The 27,801-nt window shown below is 36.1% G+C and overlaps 1 protein-coding gene across 1 annotated transcript in view; it reads right to left on the bottom strand.

The window, feature by feature from the left end:
* Window positions 1-1,240: 1,240 nt before the first annotated feature.
* Window positions 1,241-27,801, bottom strand: part of LOC129277894 (kinesin-associated protein 3) — a 38,747-nt gene continuing 12,186 nt past the window's right edge. The window contains exons 7-19 of the mRNA XM_054914075.2: window positions 27,600-27,689; window positions 26,382-26,560; window positions 25,482-25,535; window positions 24,970-25,078; window positions 23,767-23,867; window positions 23,040-23,261; window positions 22,241-22,406; window positions 21,544-21,669; window positions 19,592-19,690; window positions 17,213-17,298; window positions 9,184-9,376; window positions 8,745-8,862; window positions 1,241-7,881 (exon numbers count right to left, since the gene is read on the bottom strand). Coding sequence (XP_054770050.2) covers window positions 7,689-7,881; window positions 8,745-8,862; window positions 9,184-9,376; window positions 17,213-17,298; window positions 19,592-19,690; window positions 21,544-21,669; window positions 22,241-22,406; window positions 23,040-23,261; window positions 23,767-23,867; window positions 24,970-25,078; window positions 25,482-25,535; window positions 26,382-26,560; window positions 27,600-27,689 — 1,736 coding nt within the window. The 3' untranslated portion in view covers window positions 1,241-7,688. The remainder of the gene's footprint in view (window positions 7,882-8,744; window positions 8,863-9,183; window positions 9,377-17,212; window positions 17,299-19,591; window positions 19,691-21,543; window positions 21,670-22,240; window positions 22,407-23,039; window positions 23,262-23,766; window positions 23,868-24,969; window positions 25,079-25,481; window positions 25,536-26,381; window positions 26,561-27,599; window positions 27,690-27,801) is intronic.

Raw genomic sequence — 27,801 nt, 5'->3', positions numbered from 1 at the left:
AACGATTTTGTTGCTCGCTTCGTTGAGTTCGTTCGTTGGTAGGAGCATGGACCTACAACTCTGAGTAGTAGATCCATGGTAGGAGACTGTCTCCCATTACCTTCGTCAAACTCTTCGACCTGCATAAAAATCACCTTCTCTAGGCCTACAATAAACTGCTAAATAAATGGGCAATTTCCATAAAAATATCAAGGCACAGGAAATACAAATTGTACGGAAATATTCGCTAGGAAAAAAATAAAAATAAAATCAATAAGACTAGCTGCAAACTGTGAAACGGAAAAGAAAATACAAAAAATGGGTAAAACCTAACCCATGCTAAACGGAAGTGCGTAAGCTAATAAGACATCCAAATGAACCATTCCTGCCGCGGCGAGACAAAATGAAATGTCAAAATTGCCCGTCTAGCTGCTCGATCTCTAACGTCATTTTGATTTTTCTTCGAGTTCCTTAATGTGGGGAATAAGGGGAGTGTTCAATGCGGGAGAAAATTGAGAAATGTTCATCTGACTCTGACAGTGAATGTTCAGTCAAATTAACCTTCGGTAGTTCTACATGTACGTAAAATATCATTATTATTATTGTCATCATGGTTGTTGTTGTCGTCATCGATATTATTATCACCACCGTCATCATCATCATCATCATCATCACCATCCTCATCACCATCATCATCCTCATCACCATCATTATCATCATCACCATCACCACCATCATCGTCACCACCACCATCGTCACCACTACCACCCCTCCATCATCACCATCATCTTCATCATCATCATCACCATCATCATTATCATCATCATCATCACCATCATCATTATCATCATCACCACCATCATCATCATCGCCATCATTGCCATCATCATCACCATCACCATCATCTTTACCATCATCTTCATCATCATCATCACCATCATCTTCACCATCATCTTCACCATCATCATCATCATCTTCACCATCATCTTCACCATCATCATCACCACCATCATCATCATCATTATCACCATCATCGCCATCAGCATCAGCAGCATAACTATCATTATCACCATCGTTATCTTCACCACCATGATCATCACAAGAATGTCAATATGACAAATTAACAAAACAATCACTTCATTCAAAACAATCAAGTGCAGTTCCTATGATCTACCAACAAGCTCCAAGCTTATTAAGCATCTAACTCACAATTTTACATCTCCGTAAGCAAGCTTATTCAGCAAGAAATTCGAAAGCAATGTTATCATATGCTGTACATTTATTGCAACACACAACATTCCACTTGATATAAATATACAAATATACACAGATAGATATGTACATACTCAATCTCATAAATAGAATATAAAATACTAAGTACATAATAATAATTATGATTTGCAATCAGCTGAAATTATCAGTATCTTTCCCCACAAATCTTTCTAGTACTGGATGTTAACCTGTTCTGAAAAAAAAGTTATTCTTACTTGACAGAATCAGAATGACGCGTATTGGTCTGATATAAAGAAAAGACGACATACCGTCCATTTAGTAGAGTAAATTTGAATTGATTGAATAACCGCTTACGTCCACAATTCCTACAAAACATAAAAAATACATTTCTTCAATTCTTTTTTAAAGTAGTAGTTTCATAGGGAGATTTGGATAGGTCTCCCATTCTTGTACAGATTGACATGAAGAACAAAGAAATGGGCAGACATACTAATAAGGAGTAAACATGAAATTCAACACGCAGGATTCTATGACTGTAGAAGAAATTTCAGATCACTGTGAGCCAAAACAAATGTTCATCACTATATTTGGGTGGGATTTGCAATCCAATGCAAGGTAGGGGTTAAAGAGTAAAAAATAAAGACCGGAATGAACGACCATGACCACAAATCTGTAAGTAAAACATACCTGGTACTTGATGATAATGATTGCATTTTGAGATGAAAGAGATCTAATTTAAAAGAAGAAAATCAGTATGAGTACCAATGAAATATAAGATCAAGTAGGTATATCACATTTTCTCCATGACAAGGTGCAGGTATTTTGTCTTCTAATTTCAAGTTTTCTTGCCAGATTTATCCTTTTATGAAGGCAAGTGTTAGACTATATCAGCTAGAGATATTTCATGATTTCTTACTATTTTTTCTTAAAATTAATGAAGAATATATTAAAGGAGAATGAAACTCTTGGAGCAAGTTAGCTTTTGTGAAAGCAGTAAAAATCAAAAAATAAGATCAACAAAAGTTTGAGTAAAATAGGACTAGCAATAGAAGAGTTATGAGCATTTGAATGTCGAGATCACTAATGCTATGGAGATCCTCCCATTGGCAATGCAACCAAGATCTATATCACAGATGAACAACTCTCCCCTTTTGGACACTGAAAATATAACCCAAAACATATCTTTTTGCTCATTCTAATCATATGACAAACGATTCATCAATGATATAATGTTGTGAAACCTCTGTACTTGTCCTCTCATAAAGAGAACACCTCACCTTGTGATAGACTCTATAAAAGTGAGAATGTAAGTGAAATAAGTACTAAAGTAATGAGGGAGTTGTACGTGTGTGACATCACAGATCTTGGTCGCATTGCCAATGGTAGGAACTACATGGCATTAGTGATCTCAATATTCAAATGCTCATAACTTTCTTATTATTCATTCAATCTTCCTCAAACTTTCAACAATATGTTTCTTTGATTTTTCTCTTTGATATGGATTCAGCTGGTTTCAAGGGTTTCATTCTCCTTTAATGAAGAATAAAAGATGTGTACCTGCTTAACTGCATAGCAATGGTCAAATAATATTGCAGAAATGATACTTTTAGATTATTTTTGTTGATTTATACTTTGATACTCTTTGAAACAGGCATAGAATAGTTAAGAAATTAATCATTCTTTTTTATTTGTCGGGATAATTCGTGAATAAATGCGCCAGATCCTTTTAGACACAAAACTCACGATTACATATGTCATTTGGAGCAAGTTTCATAAAATATGTTATCAATAAAATATGCTGAAATAGTGAAAAATGCTCTTATAGCCAATCATATTGCAGAATTTCAGCAGAGATTCATAATTACAGTAGCAGGTGACTTACCACTGATAAGCACTACGAAAGAACTGTAGTGGCCAACTTTGAATTACAATATGGGACAAAAATGGAGTGGCTAGCATCTGGATTCCGAATTTTAAATCGGTAACCTCGAAGAAGAAACCTGAAGAAGAAACATCAGTAATTCCACATCCATATATTCATAATTCTACTTTTGCTTTAAGTCATTTCAGGGGTTAATACCCATTTCCTACCACAGGTGGACTGAACTGCACTGCGTCAATCTGATAGAACTGTCAAGGGAATAAACTCGTTATGTGACGACTCTTCGCTGAGCAGTGTGCCTTACAATGTAATATCTCACACTATCGATGATGTGGAGAAGGACGAAGTTGAAGAAGTTAATCGATTTGATCCATCGCGGGATAACCAATTAACTTCTTCAAGTTCATCTCCCACTGTTACTCCCCATTAACACAGAGTATAGGTAACTATTATGCCCCATTAATACATGGTATAGAAACTATTACAACCAATTAACACATTAACTGATAAATGACACCTCTTCCAAGGCTGAAATACAAGGGAGATTATTCTCGCAAAAGGAAATGACACATAATTGTACCGTGTGTCTCATTTTATTGCACCTGACAAATAACATTCTGTAAACATATAGCTGAAATATGTTTTTCATCTTAATTTTTCATCTTAATTTTAGATCCTGTTTGATGTTGCCTGCCTCATTATCTTAATCCCTCTTGGCCTTACTTACACTAACTTCCCTTTGTGTCTGCCTACTCCTTTTCTTTCATCCCCTTCACTAACCTGATTGGTCTTCTCTACTCACTAATGCCCCTTTTGTCTCCTTGTTTCTAGTGTTGCTGTAGCTTGTTTGTGGTCTATATTATGGTTGTTCCACTTTATATGTTTGTCATTTTGCCTCCGACGAAGATTCTGCTAGGATCGAAAGCTTAGGCCCCTTTTTTACTTTTTAATTTTATTTTGTCATTTTACTTGCAGGTTCTTGTATCACATGCAGTGATGAAGATTTTAAATATGTCAAGGTGAAGTTGCTTGTACAAAATAAAAAAAAACAATATTTAATCTGAACCTAACATACATGTATAACCAGTTTTTGAGCCCTTCATTGCATTGCCAATTTGAAGGATTTGCAAGGGGGTCAAACAACATTAAAATAATTTAGGACGCAAGAATACTTGTCATTTTTGGCAGTAATAAGATGTCCATTGCTAATGAATAGGGGAAATAGTCACATTCTATATTTTCAGAATTTTTTATAACTCCTATTGAATCAGGTTGAATACAAAGTACATTGAACACCAAATAAATGGTAATAACCATCAGAATAATAGGGAAACCTATATAAACGAAACTGCATGTTCTCAAAATATCAATCATATTGCTCTTTGGCCTGAATCCACAAAGGGAGTTTAACATAGGAGGGGGTACAAAACCATGGACTATGGATATTTCTTGTCTAATCATACTTCTTTCAAGCATCAATTCAGCATCCTTTGCCAAAAGCAGGCATTTATCATTGGACATGTCTCAGTGTAGAAGCTGAAGTAAAAGCAATATATGAGCAAAATTCACATAGTTGATAGTTTGTACCCCATCCTAGTTTACACCACTTTTGTGAATTTGAGTCTTTAAGTCTTGTCAGGAAAAATCTGTACAATCAGATAATCTCAGAACAGTTGGCAGCTGTTGTGCACCATTATAATCCCATCTTTGACCGACATGCAGCCTGTCCTACGGAGCTCAAAGGGCTCTTTATAGCCAATGACAAAGACAATGTCGGTGTTGTCACAGACTTACAATCAATGACATGTCAATTTTAGGTCCCCAGATTGATCACAAGTTTTGCAATTAATTGTAGATTTTAAAATGTTTGCTGGTCGGCTACTAAATAACAATAATCATATTGGATATTTGTATTGTATATTCACCAAATGCGTTGCTTTGGACACTCGATATCTTACCAAGAGTCTGAGCAAGGATTAGAAATAAAAAGGCGCTTGCAGGATTCCGAGGTGAAAGAAAATGCTCTGGCTTTTGGCAAAAAGGCCTTTCCTGACATAGCTCAGCTAACTTTCAATGCTTCCTTTCCTAATCCATTTACAACTGGGTAGAGAGTGGCAAATGAAAATAAATGCCTTGAAACTATATATAAAAAAAATTATTTTCCGTTACATTAGTTCAAATTGATCCATCAAATGAAAATTTGTGATTATCAATTGCAATTGATTCCAAATAAGTGTCTTATGACACCTACTTCTATAACCGTGAGGTCTGAACTGTCCCCTTAAGTAACAAGCGTGTAACCTGTCAAGTTCACAACGATATGAATCATAGCGATTATACAGGGAAAGAGACATAAGCACATATGAAATGTAGGGGAGTGTGCATTCCAAGGTAAAATAATTGCTTCCCAACAGCGCCTCAATCAGAGTATATTCTCAACTATATCTGCGGGGATCCAAAGGGGATATCTAGGGATTTATCTCATTAACCTGTTGGTTACTGGAAAACCAGTAGTCCCTGTACAAAGCCTATAGGAATTACAAAATTCAGCAGTAATATTATTAATATGGTCTACAGATATCAAGGAATTTTGCAAACCAATTATGCAAGTGTTAATGACAGTGTTCTCATACTTTCTAAAACTAGTTTACTGGACATCGGTTCAGGAAACCAGTTTGGAAGATCACTTTGCTAGCGTTCCCATTTGATCAGCTGGTTTTCAAAACCACTTCACATAAGGTGGCCTTGTTGCTATGGGAACACTCTCAGTGAGGGTGACATGTTTTGCGCGAAATTCGAAACCACAGCGCAGACATTCTACACACAATGTGTGGAATAGCGCGCTCCAAATGTGCGAAGATTGCTTCCCCAAGAACGGTTGTGTCCTCACTTACGCTGAAAGCAGTTTAACGAGGCAAAGCGATCTTGAAAACCACATCGCAAGGTGGTTTTCCGAACTGGTTTAGAAGATTGCTTCCAAGACCGCTTCAACCATTCTCATTACACGTTAAACTAGTTTCCACTAAACTAGTTTCCAGTAAACTAGTTTTAGGAAGGTAATGAGAACAGGGTCTAACTCACTGGTCTTAATTCTGAACTCCAGTTGAATTTAGACCATGTCCTAATTGTGTGGGCGAAAATTGAGAACCTGAAAATGTCAAAATTTTGTTTACCTTGTATGTTTCCAGTGTTCTTTGCCCTTGCTTTAATGGTGAAGAAAACTATTTTCAAATTATCATTCCCAGACAGTTATGAATGATTCAAGTGACCTGAAATGACCTGATAAAACTGAATCTGTACTGTTAGAGATTTGTGTCACAATTTGCTATCTGTAGTGTAGGTCAACTATAAACTTTACACCGGAGTTGAAATTAAACTGGAAATCAGAATACAAGGCACTGGACATGCACTTTATTGCTGCTGCCCAGATCCTTGTCAGTTTTTGTTATCACCAGAGGTAGATTACTACAGGATATATGTTAATTGCCTACAGAATTTGTGAGGCCATACACCCATTGGCAGCCATTTTGGTACATCCATTAGCAGCCATATTGGTATACTTACTGGCATCCATGTTAGCAAGGCCAATCATAATTGCTCTTGGAGCGGGAAGTGTGTCAAGTTGCTAAGATAAACAGACCTGTGTTAATCACAAAATTATATGACATTAATGATAATTGCAGCTGTCCATTCCAGTTGGCACACTCATTACCCAGGAGCAGCCATGTTGGTAAGAATATCAGGAAACTTATCAAAACTACCGCTTCATATCAAGCAGGATTTAACAGCGGTCGCCCTGATCTCCTTCTGCTTGCTCCATGCAGAAATTAAGACGATAGGATGGTGAACATACCAAGCAGGATTATCCCTAAAACACTTCAGCTAAACTTGGCTTAGACTTTTATCAAGGTTCCCTGGTGATAATAGGAAGTCCATCCAATTATGGGAATCACAGGTGTCCATTGCCATACCACTTCTTAAAATTGGAGATGTCCATCTAACTTGGTACACCAATACTGCCCAACTTTGGCAAAAGGAAGCAAGTGACACATCAGTCAAATTTGAGATATTGTCGTTTCTGAAACACCCTTTGTATCTTGCCCGTTCAGGCAAAATTTAGGGAAGAAATTATCATTCTATGGAAAGATATTGAAGAAAATATGCTGTTAAACTGCATTGACGCCTATGTAAATGACAAACACACATTGCTCGTTTACAGCATATTATACTTTTGTAACTTGCTTCCTTTTTCCCCAAGTACGGCAGAATAGGTGGCCATGTTTTTACACCTACAGCAGAAAATTTTGCCAAATCCAAGAATGTGTATCACGACAGCTGCTCTTCATAGAGTTTTTCTGGACCATATCTTTTGTGCAGCCATGTTGGTATACTCACATGCAGCTTTATTTCTAAACCTGATGGGAAAAGCTCTTTGGTCGTCAGAGCAGTCTGACCAATATCAAACATCAAAATCAGTCATGACAACATAAGCATACTACCGACAGTGTACTATCTGCAGCCATATTGGCCCATTGAAAGCAAAAGACATGTCCATTTGTTATGCATCAATGGTGAGAGTAGAAATCGAACATCATCAGTACGGGTATCCAGGCGCTTGCTGGGCCTGCGAGCCATATTGGTATGTGGGTGTTACAGGCCGTCCATACTGATCTACCGATTCTGCGTAGACATCGATGGGATTGCCATATTCATCTAAGGGTTGGCCATCTTCTGTAAGGTATGCTACCCTTGAACCAGGCCTGAAGGACTCGTACTCGGATTGATATCTGCAAAGAGAGAGAGAGAGAAAGGAATTTGTTATTGCAAACATTATTTCACACTGTGACCTATGACCAATGATTTGACCACAAATTTAACCAGGGAGTGTTTTATCAACCTAAAATCATTTTAAAATCAATTGCAGATTGATGAAACACTCCCCAAGAGGAATTGAATACTTTTTTTTTTTTTACAATAATAGTGATGGTATCACATTTTCAGGGGGGGGGCTTCATCAGTTATCTAATTCTAAAATATAAAGATTGATGAAACATGTCCACCGGACTTTCATTTCAACAAGCAAACATTGGTTGTATGCAACTAACTATTAAATAATCCTCTATTATACATTTGACATTTTATTCCGCTTTTATGTAAATGCATCAAAACGTCTGTAAGCACTTTACACATGTATCATTACCCTGGTTATCAGCTCCTGGCTTGCCCACACACAAGTCATGTTCTCCACTCCCTGGGGAGCATTCTAACAAGAGTTTTCAAACTCAATTGCAGGGAATACTACATCTGGTTATGCATCCTACCAGGTACCAATATAGCCCCTGGGTGGAGAGTGACAAAGTGTGGACTAATGCCTTGCCAAAGGATACTATGCCACTATTGGACTTGAACACAGGACCATCTGATTACAAGGCGAGAGTCAGAACCGTTACTCCATGAAACTTGTGAAATGAAAAAAAAAAAAAATCGGGGTCCCACTTCATAAAGACTTACAATAACATATGCACAATTGAACATGTTTACTATCAGCCAATCACATTGAAGGATTTCAGTAGCTTTAAACTGTTATTGCAAATTTGTTATTATAACAAGTTTCATGAAACAGGGCCCTAAGGATCTTATCAAAGCTTACCTGTTACCATACATGGCACTAGGAGGTCTACCCATGTACTCTCCATTCTGTACATTGCCATATTCATCTACATACTCCGGAGTTACCACACCATCATACATCTCTCCATCTTCATATCCTGTAAGAAGCGCGGAACAAACAAAAAATTGAAACATGAGGTAATAATATATAGATATACAATGCAAAGGTTTGTATCCGCTTGGTCTAATTCTCAGATCATCTAACACCATCATGGCAATACCTACTTCTTGTAATGATTTAATACAAATTCCAATTACTGTTTGTCCCACCATGACTTGGTCTACGGCTATCCAGTCCAATAGACCTTACGCACATGATGTCATAATCTGATAGCGCCCTCTCTCAGAGGATATAGGAATATGTGCCAGTCACTAGCAACCTTAAATGTCAAAGAACAAGAGCATATGGAGTCCCTCACCTGGCTGTCCGTAGAAGAGATCCGGTCTATCCAAGATGTCTGATTCCTGGATATAAGGACTGTAACTCTCATCTCCATACATGAGCCCTTCACCATCATCTATCTGCTGGGATTCCACCATCTCGAGCCACTGGGAGTTGTGCCATCGGAACTTCTCCAGCTTGATCTTCCTGGCCCACTCTTCATCGAACTCCTGCAGCGAGGGGAGGATGTAACCATAAACAGGAAATACAAAGGTATAGAAGAGGAATTAGGAATCCAAATACAGTCATGCAAGGGCTCTGTCACACTAAGATTAGAAAATGATTGTATAAATGAATTGAATGACTGCACATAACGATCAATGCCATCAGTCATCAAAATAAGATGAACACGTGTGATCTGGTAGAAAGAGAGAGAGAGGGGAGGTATAGAGGTAGTGAAAAAAGTTGGATATGTGTGGCAATGGAACACATATGCCCCACCTGTTTAACATGTGAAAAGTAATACACATACATGCATAAAAATGAGCTAAGACCTTTGACCTTTAATCGGCAAACTCTGAATTCAAACTTTTATTTATGAAGGTACATGTAATACAAAAAATAGGATACAAATTATGTCCATACATATTTCACGACATATTATCACATGGAAACAGTTGGGGGGGGGGGGGGGGTGGCAGCCGACGGAAAAACGGACAGGTGCAAAACTTAACCCCTCTCTGGACTTCACATGCAGGGGCATAAAAAGGGGAGAAAGATTGTGGGCAGAGAAAAAAAGAAATATACGTGCAAGAAAGGACTGGCTATAAGAGGAGTGGGGAAAAAAATGAAGGGGGAAAAACCCTATGACATCATTTCCCTGTCGTGACCTTTTGGACTTCTAAGACGTCAAACTGCATTTTAACTATGACACAACATGCGATGAAAGCGAAACCTCACTCAAGGCAAGAAATCTACATCATCACAAACCTTTCATCTCCTTATGCCTTGGGAGAGGAAGGGCCTACCTAGCACTCCCTTTCACGGTAAGAAGGCAGATCTATTTTCCTTTCTAAAATATGTTGGCTTGTTGGCTGCACAGGACTTCCTCTTTCACTACAGAATGTATGTAACTTGTTCAAATAAAATAGCTTATCTTGCAAAAGTAGCAATCTAGGTGCTACTTCACTGATTTAATCGTGTACCCTTATCAGATGAATCTGTTCCCCTGATAATATCATAAATTTTCCAGACTTGAAGTTCAAACTAAAAGACCAAAATCTAAAACAGTTGGATTGTTTGTTAGTTAACATACATGAAAACAAGTGGAACGCCTCTGGCAGTCTCGCCTGCATTACGCGATTTAATATAGCAGCAGTGCTAACTTTGAAAACTACTATAAAATAATCATTCACAAAAACACCATTCATATAATGACATAATACCACGTTCATTGACCATAAATGACATTTGAACGGTGACTTAAGACTTGTCAACTACACCCATGTCCACTCTATCTATAAACTTTCAAAGTTATGATGGCAATTCAACAATTACCCCAACATGGCCTAAATTTATTGACCTTAACTGACCTTGGTTTTGTGACCTGAAACTCACAAGGGATGTTCAGTGATACTTGATTACTCTTATGTCCAAGTTTTATGAACTAGATCCGTAAACTTTCAGAGTTACGATGGTAATTTAACAAATACCCCCAACACGGCCAAAGTTCATTGACCTTAAATGACCATTGACCATGGTCATGTGACCTGAAATTCGCACAGGATATTCAGTGGTACTTAATTAACCTAATGTCCAAGTTTCATGAACTAGATCCATAAATTTTCAAAGTTATGATGGTAATTCAACAAATACACCCAACTTGGCCAAAGTTCATTGACCCTAAATGACCTTTGACCTTGGTCATGTGACCTGAAACATCAGGCAGGATGTTCACTAATACTTGATTAACCTTATGTCCAAGTTTCATGAACTAGATCCATAAATTTTCAAAGTTATGATGGTAATTCAACAAATACCCCCAACTTGACCAAAGTTCATTGACCCTAAATGACCTTTGACCTTGGTCACGTGACCTGAAACTCAAGCAGGATGTTCATTTATACTTGATTAACCTTATGGCCAAGTTTCATGAACTAGGTCCATATACTTTCTAAGTTATGATGTCATTTCAAAAACTTAACATTCGGTTAAGATTTTGAAAATAATTCTCCTAACATGGTCAAAGTTCATTGACCCTAAATGACCTTTGACCTTGGTCATGTGACCTGAAACTCAAGCAGGATGTTCGGTAATACTTGATTAACCTTATGTCCAAGTTTCATGAACTAGGTCCATAGACTTTCTAAGTTATGATGTCATTTCAAAAACTTAACCTTAGGTTAAGATTTGATGTTGACGCCGCCGCCGCCGCCGTCGGAAAAGCGGCGCCTATAGTCTCGCTCTGCTATGCAGGCGAGACAAAAACTAAAGTTTAAGACCCCATTGGAAATACAGTCTTATGGCTTAACCTGTCAAGGTATTCTTTTCAAATATTACTGATATGTATTTCTCATGTTGCAATATGCTAATATTCTTGATGAATAAAAATCAATCAATCTTACTTCAATACTTTTGGAGTTTTTTTCTGTAAGCCCCCCCTTCCAATTCCACTGTTATACTCCAATAAATCAAGGTAACTTTGTTTTGTTCATTTCCCCTAATGTATTTAACATATTTGATGCAATACTACTTCACATGAAAAATATGATTCCGTGACCAGCCACCCCAAACCCAACAATAAGTCACCAGGGAATGTCCACGGTAAAAACCGGCAGCAAAACAAAGAAATTTGGTCTTCAAAAAGTCAAAAAATTTACAAAATAAACTATCTGAAAAAGTTATTCTTCTTCTTCATACTGTCAAAATTCTAAGTTTTAAAGTTGAATAGAAAACATGATACAAGAGTTTTTCTTGACACAAGTTTTTGCAGACTGCTTGAATGTTTCACTGAAATTGCACAGTGAGCGCATCTCACTTGAGTGAACCCTAAATTTGAAACATTGTTTTCTCCTTATTTTCTTTGCAGCCCTCACTTCATTTTTTTTTCTGCATTTAATCAAGTAAATGTGTGGGTTATTGATGATCAATTTTGACAAGTTACGTATCACTTGAAAGCTTAGTACTCATGAAACTCAATAACAATCCCCAAATTCATTTTGAGTGACTTATTGGTGGTTTTGGAGTGGCTGATCACAGTATTGCCATGTTACGTTTATATTTCATCATCTCTAAAATGAAAATAAAATCTACATCTAACTTCAACTTGACCTGACAGGAAGTGTTAACTTCCTGAACAATTTTCAAGATACTCATTGTATCATCATTCTCACATCAACACAGAGCTGCTTCAGACATTTATCACAATGATTTCATTATCAACAAGACATTGAGAGCTTCACAATGTCATCTTAGCTCTGCCATGTTTCTTTTCTGATCAAATCAAGGAAGCAGCTTTATTGTGGAAGGGAACCACACAGGATGAAATTTTCAGTAAATTTGATCACAGTCTCTGTACCAGATTGGCATGGGCTATATTGAGAGCCTGGAGTTCAGATGAAATTTCCTCCCTGCCATTTTTTATTCAAGTGGATGTCTCCCATCTGAGAGTTGCAGACTGAGCAGTTTCACGAATGTGATTCGACCCTTCCTTTGTAAGTGCTTTCTAGTCAAGTAAAATATTGAAAGAAATCAATTTCCCTTAAATCATATAATTTTCTTCAGAGACAAGTTAAAAAAGTTCTAAGATTTGTCAAGGGTTCAAAATATAAATCACAATTCAAACTTAAGGGTCATATTAGCTTTAAAAATAGATACTCATACATTATGAAATACATGTACATTAGAATTTTAAGCATTCCACCATCAAAATCCTGCAACCATAGCAAATATTTGAGAAATAAAACTTATTTATAAGGGGTATTTTAATAATTCTGTCGGCACAAATTGCCTCAAATTTTATATGGCTTGAAGTATGTCTATGTGATATTAAGTTAACCATTGATTTCATAGTCGGATTCAAATTTGCTTGAATGCCAGCTAATTTGAGCTAAATGGACACAATCACTGCTTACAGGCCGAGAACTCAACCTTCCTAAACGAGCATGCAGAAGCTATCACCAAATGGGGGTTTACTAAAAGTATGAACACTGAAAGTAGTACTCTGTCAAAGTAAGCAGTGGTCTGGAATCATGGTGCATGCCAGGCATAGACTGTCCAAGTTGAACATCAGAGCTTTGAAGAGCTGGAATGCCATTTGCTTTTATTTAATCTTATTTCCTACCATGACAAGCAGGTTCTTCCCCATTGCTCTTTTTGTTTTTAATCCCACAAGAAAAAGCACTATTTCTTAAATGGGTTCCTACAGTAGATCTAACGAAAAACACATGACATGTACATGGAGGCGTATATCACTTAGATCTTTCAGGGGGATTGGGAAACATGTGACAAGCTGATCACACACTGCAAAGATTCTCCCACTTCCACACTCTAAACATATCTTAAGATCGGTCGTTTCCTAGTCTAATATAACAGACTTTGTTTCATTTCTGAAGGTCTTCAAGGAACATTGTATAGATGGAAATAGGATTTTTTAATAAGGATTTTTTTATTCGAAAATATAAGCATGATTCAGCGTTTAAATACCAGAACTTAAATGAGGAGATATTGGGTCAGGAGCAAAGAGCTGCATAAATTAGAAAATGTTTACACATCCATCTGTTTTTAAAAACCTGGATCATAATTTAAAGGGAAATCCCCAAAATTACCCATGTCTACTGAAATAGTAGGCCTACTTTTTTCAATGTCCCTAATTCAGACCTTTTCTATAAAATGACTACTATACTATTTTTTCCTTTGAATACCGCATTTCTCCACAAAAGAAATAGAAGGGGTCATTGATCTCAAATAATTTTCAAAATACTTTTGTTATTTGCTTTCAAGCTGACACTACAAAATCAAATCATAAATCAATAAAAATCTCTACCCAGTACCCAGTACCATGCAAATGTAATATAAAAAAAAAAGGTTATCACCTTTTGTTTTGCAAATTTTACAGGGTCTGCCCCTCCCCCCCATTTCCCGCCTTCAGTACCATCATACATATTTCTACATGTAGTCATATGGTACCTGGGAAAAATCTTGGCACATCGAAATGAAAAAGGGGAAATAGATCTCGCAAAAGTGGATTACACAGTAATAGTAAAGAACCAAGAAAATGTGGAACGTAAAAGAAGAGTATGCTCAACATGTGTATATCACATTCATCATTCACAAGGCATGAAAACTATGGGACTGTACTGAACATATTTGAAAGCTTTTCTCTTATGAGCAAAAATGCTAATCAATACAAGCACAAACATTGTTTTAATTTCCCATGCTTGTTTTCATATGAACTTGATCCAAGGGATAGACCGTGCTATGAGCTCAGACTCATTACTCATTTTACCACTGTGCTCATGTTCAAATTAACATGAAAAGTACATCGGCATACTACATGTTGATCAAGTAATGCAACAAAATATTGTAAGCATGCCAACAGAAACCGGATCATTTTGAAAGTAGGTGGGTGGTGACAAGTAATAATTGCCAATGCTGGCATTCAAGCAATAGCATCACTGAGGGGAGTCTGAGGACATAGAACAATGATACTATGATATCTTCTTTAGCAGCCATCCGAGGGAGGGTGTTGGGGCTGGGATTACTAGGGAAAACATTACACAGGGGCTCGGGGCAAATTTGCTCAGAAAGAGCCCTGAAAAAAAATTTGAGCCCTGGAAAATCCGCACTCACAACAATTTAAGGCTAATCCAATGATAAGGCAGAAGGTTGTGATATGAGTTGCCCCAGAAAAAAAAAAGAAGTTTTTGCTGGGGGGGGGGTACCCATTTCTTATAAAACCAGTAACCTACATTCAATGTACAGTGTAAAATGTTAAGAAGTAATAAATATAGATAAGATTGTTAACATATCATACATGGTTTGTCTGAAAATATTGTTTATCTCACAGGACACACACATATGGTAATAAATATACAATGACAAACCAGTGACTCCAAATCAGTAATATTTCTCATGTGGCTATGAAATAATATTAGTTATTGGTAGATGAAAGTTTTATTTTCTTTAATAATTAAGATTTAAAATTCTGACTACATGGCAAATGTTTTATGCAAAATCAGAAAGAAAGGACGTACTGTATTATGTGTCTTTAGAACTTTATCAGTTCCTCAGTGTAAGAAACTGACTAACTGGTTATTTCAGATTTTTTTTTATTGAAATGCTTTTAATGAAATGGCAAACAATGCAAATTCAAGCAAACCATGCAGTAGTATTTCATAGCTCTTCAATGATAACAAAGACTAAATTTAAAGTTAACTTCTTAAGAAAGTCATACACATGTAAAGATATAGGCAGATAAAAACATTTGCAATATATTTTTTGATATTTTTACATATAAATTTATATAATTCCTGCGTTAAATGCTTCTACTTAAACTTTCTTTTCTTTTTTCTATGTTTAGTGTTTTTTTTTTTTTTTTGGGGGGGGGGGGTTATCTTCTGTTAGAAATTCATAAGTAACATTTATCAAATGACTGTTTCAAAATTCCACTATCAATATTCTATAACTTAAGGTAACAATAATCCCTGAGTTTTCTGGGTTGTCAGACCGAATTGGCATATATCCAGGGTCATTTGGCATAGCACCATACAACAAAAATTCAAGACATCACATTCAGGGCAGGCAAGAATAGACATTATGGCACAGACAACTTCATTTCATGAGTGAAAATGGTGATTTTATAGGTGCACTAAGATTTCTCTGATTGTCAGATAGCAATCAAGCATACACATTGAGCACATAATCAATTGATACTGTTTATAAATGTGGCTATGGTCCAACTGTTACCAAGCCCAATTACTATTACATTTAATTTCAAAATTAGGCTTTGCCTATTTCCTTCTAATATGCTTTTGGTCTCACATCATTGGCCCGTATGCTGAAGTCGGGTAACTTAAACTCAGGTTCAAAGTTGTGGTTTAAGTATGGATAGCAAATTGTTCCATGAATAACCAACAGTAATAATATAATATTTCAGCTCATTTGGCTCTCAAATCATTCATAATTGTCTAGGAAGTATAAATAGATGATTGTCTTCACCATCGATGAATCAGGAAAGAGCATAGTAAACATAAGAAACATAACTTAATACACATTTTGACACTTTTTGGGGCTTCCCACAATTTTAGCACAGAGTTAGACCATGGTCTAAGTTAAACCTGACTTCAGAATACGGGCCATTAAGTTTTTTGTATAATCTAAATAATCTGCAGTGGCCATATTTTAACAAACTGTAAAAAACCTTAATTGTAAAAAAAAAATTATTTGTTCCGTTTTATCCTATTTTCAAGCCTAAAATCATATCTTTTTATAAAATTTTGACAAACATACAAAAAATCATCATTCTTAAAATAGTTTCAAAAATTCTATTTCTAGAGGGAAAATCCTTCCTATTTAGTGTCATTCCATCCTACTAGATAGGACAAAACCCTACTACGTGGCAGCTCTGTGATATACACGCACAAAGTAAATGAATATTGTATAAGCAATATACAATCCGAAATATCTGGTCTTGAAGTTGAAGTGGTGGCACATACAAACAGGGCTAGATCTAGTGGGAGCATTTCATCAACATTTTTGTCTGACAAGTTGACGGATCTGAAAACTTTACTTGATTTTGATTTGCTGAGAAGTACTGTTACTATAGTAACTGTCAGAAAAAATGGAATTTGTTGATAAAACTGCCGAGTCCTTTCATGAAAAGCCCCCAAGATCTATAAAGTGCAATCAATAGTAAATAATGCTTTATCACTCTATAATACAGGGATAAATCTTTAATCTGGGACCTGTAACATAGACAGACATGATCGATATTTACAATCAATAATACAATCGATTGTATCTTTAGTGAAATACAGGTCCCTAAGGTCAATAAACTGAGAACTCACCGATATGATATCCAGAGTGTTATCACAGACTTTCCTGATCTCAGCATTCTTATCATGCATAAGATCAATCAAGTAGGCTGGGGCCTCTGAGAAGATGGAAGCAAGATACAAGTTAAGGAAATTGAAATATGATCTGGAAACAGGTTGAAACATTCAAACACTGTTCACATATGGAAAGTAAACTAGCGATCTAATCTTTTGTCTCAGTATAATGATTTTTTCCCCTCTCTATCTCTATCAGCGAGAACAAGCTCTCTGCTCTCAGATCTAGCAGGTATGTTGTGGCCTCTAACAAAATCGATGTAAGATACAAGTTAAGGAAACTGAGATATGATCTTAAAACGGGTTGAAGCATTCAAGCCCTGTTCATATATATATGGAACATAAACTAGCAATCTTGTCATTTGTCTCTGTATACATATAATTGATTCTAAAACTTTTTGGCCTCTCTATCTAAACAGAGAGAACTATCTCTCTGCTCTCCCATGCAAAAGATCTATCAGATATGCCCGTGGTCTCCAAGAAGATGACGGCAAGTTTCAAATTAAGGAAACTAAAATATGATCTTGAAATGGGTTGAAACATTCAAGACCTGCTCACATGTGAAAAGTATTAGAAAACCACTGATGAAATCTCATCTGTCTCATGATAATTAATTTTGTTTTTCCCTCTCCATCCATGATAGAGATAACAATCTCTCTGCTTTGCAAAGAGGGGGTTCACAGCTGCTGAGGTATCAATCTTGGATTAGGATAAGGCTAAGTGTAAAGGGAAATATGTCTTTTATCCACGGTTGACTTCAGGGGAGACTGAATTTTCAGATAAAATGATTAGTCAAAGATTTTTTGACTGATATTGTTATAAGCTTCTAAAAGCCTTACATCTGATTGGCCGAGTGCGATTTTCAGTGAAAATTGCACACAGGAAATTTCATGAAGTGCTTCCAAAGTGTTAGTTTAGTGTACAAAATACCTAAATTCTTATTGAGGTGTTCCACAAAGACATGGCACCACTGCATATCAAATATGTATCACAAATACAATCTCAAAATCCCTTGAGAGATCCTGTACCATAAATGGTATGTTATTGTTACATGTACATGTGATTACATTCATTCCAAGGCCAAGTGAAACAAACTCTCAGGAAAGTAAAAGTATGAAAGTGTGTGCATACAACACATTCTCATAAGTTCACTCTCATAAGACACTGGTTATGTTTCACACTGCCATTAAAGTTATTTTAAGGCAATCTCCTGGATCATGAATTCCCATGTCATAAATTTTTTCATTGAAAACAGATGCAAACAGCCAATCGAATGCATGAGATTTCAGTAGCTTAGAGTTACGACATATTTGGGATAACAAGTTTAATGAAATGGGACTCGGATGATAGATAGGGGAGTGGGGGGGACAGTGAGATTGACTGCCTGGGAGCATTTCATGATTCACATAGCTAGTGATTTTCACTGTTTGTTACAAGCTGCTAAAATCCTTGCATCTGATTGGCTAAGAGCATATTAGTAAGTGAAAATCTTTAACAACATTTTTTCATGAAATTCTCCCCTGATGGTGAGGTTCCTGAGCCAGGGGTTACTTCTGATAACAAGCCTTTGATATTCACCAAATTACAGATCTGAAGACTGATTGGGATAGCTCGAGTCGAAAGCAAGGTTCTTGAGCTTACACTGATAGAGATCAAATCAATGGTTTACTGACTGAATCTGTCAATTGCTAGACTCTCACATTGTCATACAGACGGTTCTAAGAGGCATAGAGTTAACCCATAAAAGTAACTAAATTGTAAGACAAATTAATTATTGATTGAAAATGCCCCAAAACTAAATGAAATTGCAAGCACATATGAGAGTGATAGCAGATTTTATTTTATTATGGCACTGTCCCTGAATCTTTTGCAGGCGCTGCTGCTGCTGCTTTTACTATTACTCAGTTCTTTATCCTACATCATTATCATTATCGTCATCATCAGTGTGATCGTTATTATCACCATCACAATCCCTATCATCATCATTATCATCCTCCTCTTCCTCATCACCTCCACTACCATCACCACCATACTATCATCATCATCATCATCATCATTATCATCATCATCACTATCATCATCATCATCACAATCATCATCATCATTATCATCATCATCATCATCATCATCATCATCATCATCACCATCACCATCATCATCATTATCATCATCATCACCATAATCACCAAATTTAACCTCATTGTAATCATGTTCCCAGATGACACCAACAAATGTATATCGTTCAATGTACTTTAGGCTATAACTTCTACTACCAGTGCAATATTGCTTTCAATTGATATTCATTATTCATTTGTTGAAATTGTCTGACAAGGATACGTGTAAGTTTAATGATGACTTCTCTTGTAGCTTCATGGAATACCATCTGATAGAAGACATACACTATCTGACAAACAATCTCATCATCCTCTTGCTTTGCTGAAAACACACAAAAGAACAAAATTGAATAATTCAGGGAAATTATAAATGATACATGTAAAACTCCATATGTTTTCTAATACAAACTAATGCTTATAGGCATTAATCACAACAGGGGCCTGTTGCAGAAAGAGTTGCGTTTAAACGCAAGTCAAAAAATCAATTGCAAGTCAAAAATGCGCGCTGTTGATTGGTTGAAAATCAAGATGCGCATGATTTTTAGAGTTGCAATTGATTGCAACTCTTCCTGCAACGGGCCCCAGGTCACTGTACTTACAGAATTTTGCACAAAATAAAATTACTTCTGTAAACCTCACATACTTTTACTCAAAGTAGTATACATATCACACTTCACCATGTCAAATATATATTCTATTTTAACTTGAATACATAAAGCAAGATTTCTCTCAAATGTTATGTGGATGACAAGGAGCTTCTAATATAAAGCTTTCCTGCTTTCCTTTTCCTACCACGGTAAAGAAATGCTATCAAATCTGCAAAAGAAAGCGTCTCCCCCATAGTCAGACTCAAGACAAAATATATGATACATGTTTATATCAACTTGGTCTACAACAAGATTGTTAAGCTCTCACATCATCTAACGTCTTCATGGCTAAAACCACTGGATAACTATTTGGTCTAACCATCACTTGGCCTAACTGTCATTTAGTTCAATGCGCAGGTGGTCTAATTCTCCACTTATCTCCTTGTGATATGGTTTATGAAAAGTAGAGTATATCATAGATTAATGGGAATTAGACCAAATGGTTAGTAAAAGAACTAGCTGGACCTCGGATTAAACAATGTGGGATGAGATCATAGGATATTAGACAAAGGAGGCGCGATAGCTCAGTTGGTAGAGCGGGGGTTTCGGATTCTAGTGACCTGGGCTCGATTCCCACTTGGTGCGCTAGTGCCCTTTGGTAAGACATTTACCCTAATTACCAGGTACCTCGGAGAGGGCTTTAAGCCGTCAGTCCTCTGGTTGCTTGCCTACAAGAATTCATGCTTTCTTAGGAATCAATTAAAGGGATGGTCCGGGCTGAAAGTATTCATAGCTTAATAAATAGAGTAGAATTCACTGAGCAAAATGCCGAAAATTCCATCAAAATCGGATAACAAAGTTATTGACTTTTAAAGTTTAGCAATATTTTATGAAAACAGTCGTCATGAATATTCATTAGGTGGGCTGATGATGTCACATCTCCACTTGTTCTCTTGTATTTTATTATATGAAATTAGGTTTATTCAAATTTTTCCTCCAAGAACTAGAAAAATTGGATTGACAAATGATTTAGTGCATTGGATATTTATTGCTGCAACTTATTTCATTATAAGGGAGACATATTATTCACACAATCATGAAATAATGAAATAATAATAATTTTATGTAATAACATAAGAAAACGGAAAGTTGGGATGTGACATCATCAGCCCACCTAATGAATATTCATGACGACTCTTTTCACAAAATATTGCTAAACTTTAAAGTTCAATAACTTTATTATTGGTTATCCTATTTTGATAAAATTTTCGGCATTTTGCTCAGTGAATTCTACTCTATGTATTAAGATATAAATATTTTCAGCCCGGACCATCCCTTCAAAAAAATCACCACCTCCAAAGTGAGTGTAGACCAGGTGACAAATAACCTACAATACCTTGCAACCAGGTGGATGTTTCATAAAACTGTTAGTAAATCAAGGGCGACTTTACAAAAAACCGGTGACCCTTTCTTAGGAGCTAAATTAACATTCTGGTATTACTTACCACAAGAACGGATCACCAGACATTCATAAAGTTGCTTGGTTACGAACATCTTTACAAAACACCCACCCGGCAAACAGACTTACCATTAAGAAGCTCAATCAGGGATTGAATGATGCCAGACTTGGCTAACATGGCCGCACAGGAGTCATCCGTTGCCACGGTACCCACCAACATCACCACCTCAAGTACAAGGTCATCTTCAGCTGCTCCTGGTGGTCAGAAAACAGAATGAATTTAAAGATGAGATATATTGAAATAAATATACAAATTTGTGTACAGATCACACTGAGAAATCTCCCCCCAAATATCACAATTTTCAATCAACCTTAGCATCGCAATGGGAAATAAATTCACAAAGATAATATTTTTTTCAAGAAAATATTGCCGGAACTTAATTTCATTTGCTTTTGTCTAAATTCTCTTTGTTGTCTTTCTTTTTATTAATAATGATATCCTTCTTTTCCATCTTTTTCAAACTCCAAATTACAATGCAAGAAATTTTACAACATAAACGCTACCCTTTACAATTTTTATCTGAATCTAAAATAACATGACAATGTGATTATTCATGTATCAATATTCATCTAAAATCAAAGGTTACAAATACTAATCCAAGCTGATAAACATAGCATTAAGTCAATAAAACTCAACAAATAAGTTGTTACAAGATTTATCAAGAAAATATTGCTCATATTATGAATATCTAACAAAAATTAAAACCAATGCAAAAAGGAAGTAAGAAAGTGAGTAATATCTCAAAAGAAAAAAAATGAGTAATACCTGGTTCTAATTTTTCTTTGATCCAGGGAACAAGACCAAATTCATTGATGATCATCTCATAGTCTAGGTCTGGGATAGTAAGATTAGCCATGATACCCAGGGCTTCAACAACCAGCTCCTCATCATTAGATTCCTTGATGATACGGGCAACATCGGAGATGTATTCCTAGAATACAGGTTGCAAAAGAAAAAGCAATCAGGACATTAACAAGTAACACTAGACCATGCTAGAACCGCCAACATGGTCCTCGCAGCTTATATAATTACATTTACATGTAATCATGACTTTCTTCTCGTTCAAGACTGTGATAATGTAGCAAACAGATGTATACATAAATGTCTGTATTCTGAAGTTGGGTTTAATGTAAACTCTGGTCTAAATTTTGGTTTAACTATTGATAGCCAATAGTGACACAAATCTCTAACAGTAGAGGCTCATAGTATCAGTTCATTTAACTCTAAAATCATCCTTAACTGTCTGGGAAGAATAAATACAATAATTCTCTTCACTATTAAAGAATTATGAAAAGATCACAGAAAACATAAGAAATATACCATGTGAACAAATTTTGACAAGTGTGGCATCCCACAATTTTAGCACAGAGTTAGACCACAGTCTCAGTTAAACCCAAGTACAGAATACGGGCTAAAGAGACCAGGTCCATGGTTTCATACCAAATGAAAAGCCGGTCAAAATACTTACATGGAATACAAAACAAAACATTTAGAAAATGTATTATCGCACACCAATATATAAGTGCCTACACTGGTCTAAGATATTATAAATTGTTATACTTACAATAAATTGTGTTTTTGATGGTCCATCATGCTGCGATATATTTCTGATCATCTTGAGTAGTAATGGATCTCTGAACTTTAGAGCTCTTCTCATCAGTAACCTGAGACCATTCCCCTCACAGATGAGCTGTGCGTTGTGTTTGTTACAGGCCAGATTGATCCCTAGGGCTACCAGCTCAATCTCAAGTCTGTCGGTGGGTGATTCTAACATCATCTTCATTATCTGTACATCAGCAAGACAAAAAAAGATAAATATGTAAAACCCTCTCATAGATGAAATAACAAAATATATTGCAAACACTGTTAATAATGTATCAGACATCTAGATAAAAGGAAACACACATTTTTTTTCCAGCAAATATAAGTTTAAATTGGGATGAAGCCAAACTTCCAGAACTTTCATGGAGCACTTTTTAAACTTTATTAACTAACATGTAAAGTGCTTGCATAAGTTACAGAGTATTAACATCTAAATTATTTTAATCAAACTGGAATTGTATTCAAACTTGAAAGAGCTGTTCAAGCTTACTGACAGAGGCTCAATTCTTATAACCTCGTGGAAATATCAAATACAAAGAATGAATAAAAATTCAAATTTGGTACAGATAAAAAAATATCTATTTATGATAATTAGCCAACATACTATCAATTATGTGCTTCTTGTAAAATGAGAGTGCAATGTGATTACTCCAAAACTATCAGAGCATAAGATTGAATAATATTCTTACCATAGGTATACAATCTGTATATGTGAACATTGACTTGGCCTTGTCATCTTGGCTTACATGGTACAACACACATAATACCACTAGTTTATGATTGTCATTGGCTAGAAGAAAACAAACAATATTATGAAAAAGGAAATAAATATTACAAGAAAATACATGTAAATTCTGACAGAGTTATTCACTAAATACACAAATAGAGCACAAGGCTGTCAAGAAAATGAAGGTTTATAATCAAAAGACTGAATTCCACATGATTACATGTATACTATGACTATTAATATCATAACACTTTTATAAATGATGCATTTTTCTCTCTCTCTCACTCATTACGTCAAACCCCCGTTTGGAGAAAGACCGCAGTTCAGATTGCAAACTGCGGTGTTATACCCCATTTTTCATTTGGATCTCCCAAATATCATTTCCAAGCCATTATCAACCGCGCTTGGCCAGGTAATCCAGGGGTAATCCCCGCTGTCTCAATTTCACCTCCACAGGCCAGTATATGAGCGTTGAGCAAAGGACCAAAATATAAACAACAGCTGTGCTATTACGTAAGACTTCTCTGCCTGTAGTAGGATCTTCGGAATGAAATTATTGTATTCGATATTTAATCACGTTTTCAAAGGCATATTGTATTCAGTAATCCAATGTTAGTCCATTTTCAATTTCGAACGAAGAAAATCGACCTCGAAATAAGGAAAGTAAGCAAATAAAAATGATGGCATGTTTTGCAGAAACCATGGACCTATTACGAACCGAGCTCAGCGCTGCGCATGCATCCCATCATGTGTGGCCCCCTGCTGTGACTGTATATGCCGGGCTGTTGTGTTATCTTCGGACCGACGTCAAGAAACAGGTGTTTTGATACTTAAATTGCTTGCTTGGGGCAGTTAGGGTTTGTCGTACTTGGAGAAGAGAATTGATGAGAAAGGAAACTGGGGTATAGTGTTCTCAAATGGAAGTTTTTCGTCATGTCTTTATAAAAAGAAGCAGACAAAGTAAGAAAATTAGGGGAAAGAAGTTTATGATCTTGTTTTATACTATATTCCCCAAAACAATTGACGTTTGGTCATTACAACTCTCTTGATGTAAAAGAAATACACAGAAATAGACAAAGGGCTAAAGGACATGGCAACCTTGTTCTGCAGGCCACCAACTAAAGACTCTGATTCAAATCACAAACTATGTCACAAGACTACTCACCAAGAAGTTCAACAAACTTTGGTAGCATTCCCAGTTTGATCATCTTCCCTCTTAAATCAGTATCGAATGAAAGATTGAGTAGTAATCGCAATGTGATGTTCAGAAGATCCTGCAAACAATAAGATACGTAATCATGTGAAATACACAATGAAGGCTATAATTCAATACATCTCTGTAATGCATTTAAAAAATCAATCTCCCATAAATTTATTTGATAATTTCATGCAAGCCAATTAATACTATTTCAAGTGACTAAAGTAAATCACTAACAGGAGTAAGATAATCAAGAACTGGAAAGACTTTGGCTGTGACCATACCAAAATTAATGAAGCGTAATATCTCTGATGTCAAATATATCTGCAAACATTTGGGAGTCATGTAAGACAGAACAATGAAGCAGATTAAATATATGGTATTTTTCTCTCTTGTATAATAAAAGAAGGGTGGAACAAACTGAAATAATGAAAATATTTCCACAATCAATGCAATAAATTCATCAATGGTTTTCTCACCTCATGGTCACAAGGTACCAGCTTTGCTAACCTCTCAATGATTTGTTGTTCAGCCTGTATTATAAATTCAAAATAAACACACAGAAATAGAAAATTATAATACATCAGTCAATAACATCTTATATTCACCCAAGTAAGCGACCTAAACTTTTAGCTGGTCGTCCAAGCAAGCCCCGGCAATAACATGCATAATTACCCCTCTCCATTCTAATATTCTGTGCAACAGGCTAGATGGCAGAAGATTATTCTTTTTGGGGGGTTTGATGCAGTGAGGGATTGAACCCATGACCTCCCGTTCATGAAGTGGACACTCTACCAATGAGCCACCATGTCTGGTATTCACACTCCAGGACCTCACTAACTACTTTCTTCAAGATTTTCCACTACCTTGTACATATTTTAGTTTTGCATTGATTCATTGAGAAAGATCAGTAACATAATTCATTACATTTACTGTACACAGTTCATTAAATCCTGCTAGCATTCATGGATGGAATTCAAATCGATCACTGTTTTCAAATGTCAAGGATTGGCTGTCATACTTACTAGGCATACACTCTGACTCATATAAAGACATGACGGTGTTTATGAAGTTTTCTTGTTCTCTCCAAAGCTTGGTAGATGTTTCATAAAGCTGGTGAACCTTTCTTAAACGCTAAATAATCACCCATGAACATTTAATGGTGAATATAATTTACCACAAGAAAGGATCACCAATCGTTCTTAAAGTCACTCTTAACTTACGAACAGCTTTATGAAACACCCACCTGAACACAAACCATTCCTACTGGTTTTCAACCTCATGATATATTTTTTTTAACTTACATGTACATACCTGGCTTCAAACCCAGTTAACAGTATTCTACATACTGGATTAATGATGAAATGCAAATGAATTACCATTTCATTCTTGTTCTCCACATAAATGCTAAGCTTCTTGAGGAAAGAGACAACTAGGATGAGAAGCTCAGCATTATCCCTCTCCAACGTCTTGATGAGGAGACGGATGATGTTCTTATTCTTCATCTTCATCTCCACCTTCGGGTCCTCGGACAGGTTGAGTAACAGGTAGAATGAAACTGCATGAAGGAAAGGACAGGGGAGTAAAATCATGAAAAATGTAAAGGGTTAATCTAAAAAGGAAGATGAAAAGCAATGGATGCAAGTTTATTCTGCCTAAATTATAAGTACTAGAAGATTAGATCATCTCAAAAAGTGAAGCGATTAATAATAGAGAGCATACTTAAACACAAAAATGTAGAATTTAAGCAAATTTTAGCAGAAACTAAGCTAAGACAACCACACGACGGTTGCAAGAAAAGAAAGGCAAATTGCTTGTACAGGGGATGCACAGGATGATGGCAGAAGCCAGGGAGAGGTTCATTTTTCATCAATCAAATTTTTCAATTAACCTCAACTATTGTCTGAATACAAATAATCTTTCTTTCCAAGAATCAGTCATGTATGGACACAGTAGTCTTGTCTGGCCCCATCTATAGGCTTTTACAAAGGCCGATTCCATACATGTTGTACAGGACATTTAGACAACAATTTCTTGTCTCTTAACTGAATGCTTGAACAATAATTTTTTGTGGCAATGATAAAGGTCTAGTGGTTGTTTAAGGGTGAATTACAGGTGAAAATGTTGTGTCGTACAGGACGCATTGATGTCCAGTACGACACGCAACATTTTCACCTTTAATTCACTCACGGACAGCATATTTCTGATGGTTGTCATCGTTTTCACAAGACTACCATGTAGCACTTTATCATTACCACAAAACAAATACAAGTTCCTTGTTTGTTTGGAGAGCAGGTTAAAAAATTTGGGGAAAATGGCTGATTTCTAGCATGGAATCACCTAGAAACACCTCTTGCATGCACAACCTTCCCCACAAACAAATGCAACATGTGGGGCATACCCTGCTGACTACAACTTCAGGAGGTTCTCATGGTGTTTAATGGATTGTCCTAAGATCTAAAATAATATATTTTTACTTGTATATTCTCAAAACATGTTAATTTTTCACAATTTTTCATATGTTTTTTAACTTTTTTATTATTTTCCTCAACTAAGAAGTAATAATGACCAGAGATAAAAAAAAAAATCAGACTGACCTCTTAAGAGTTGTTCTTGTTTCTTCAAGAGCCCATGGTATTTCTTGGTGCTCTTTTCGTAGTCTCTCTTGCTGGCTGGGTTTTCATCAGGTGCATGTGAAGTCAAGGAATATAGGTGTCTTTTTCATCAAATTGAGACCAAAAAAATAAATAAAATAAGCTCCATATAGATAAAAACATAAATAAAACCAGAGTAATAAGA

Source organism: Lytechinus pictus, chromosome 15 (assembly GCF_037042905.1).
Source record: "Lytechinus pictus isolate F3 Inbred chromosome 15, Lp3.0, whole genome shotgun sequence".
Lineage (NCBI taxonomy): Eukaryota > Metazoa > Echinodermata > Echinoidea > Temnopleuroida > Toxopneustidae > Lytechinus > Lytechinus pictus.
Note: the sequence above shows the minus strand (reverse complement) of the source record. Positions and strands in the feature narration are given on the sequence as shown.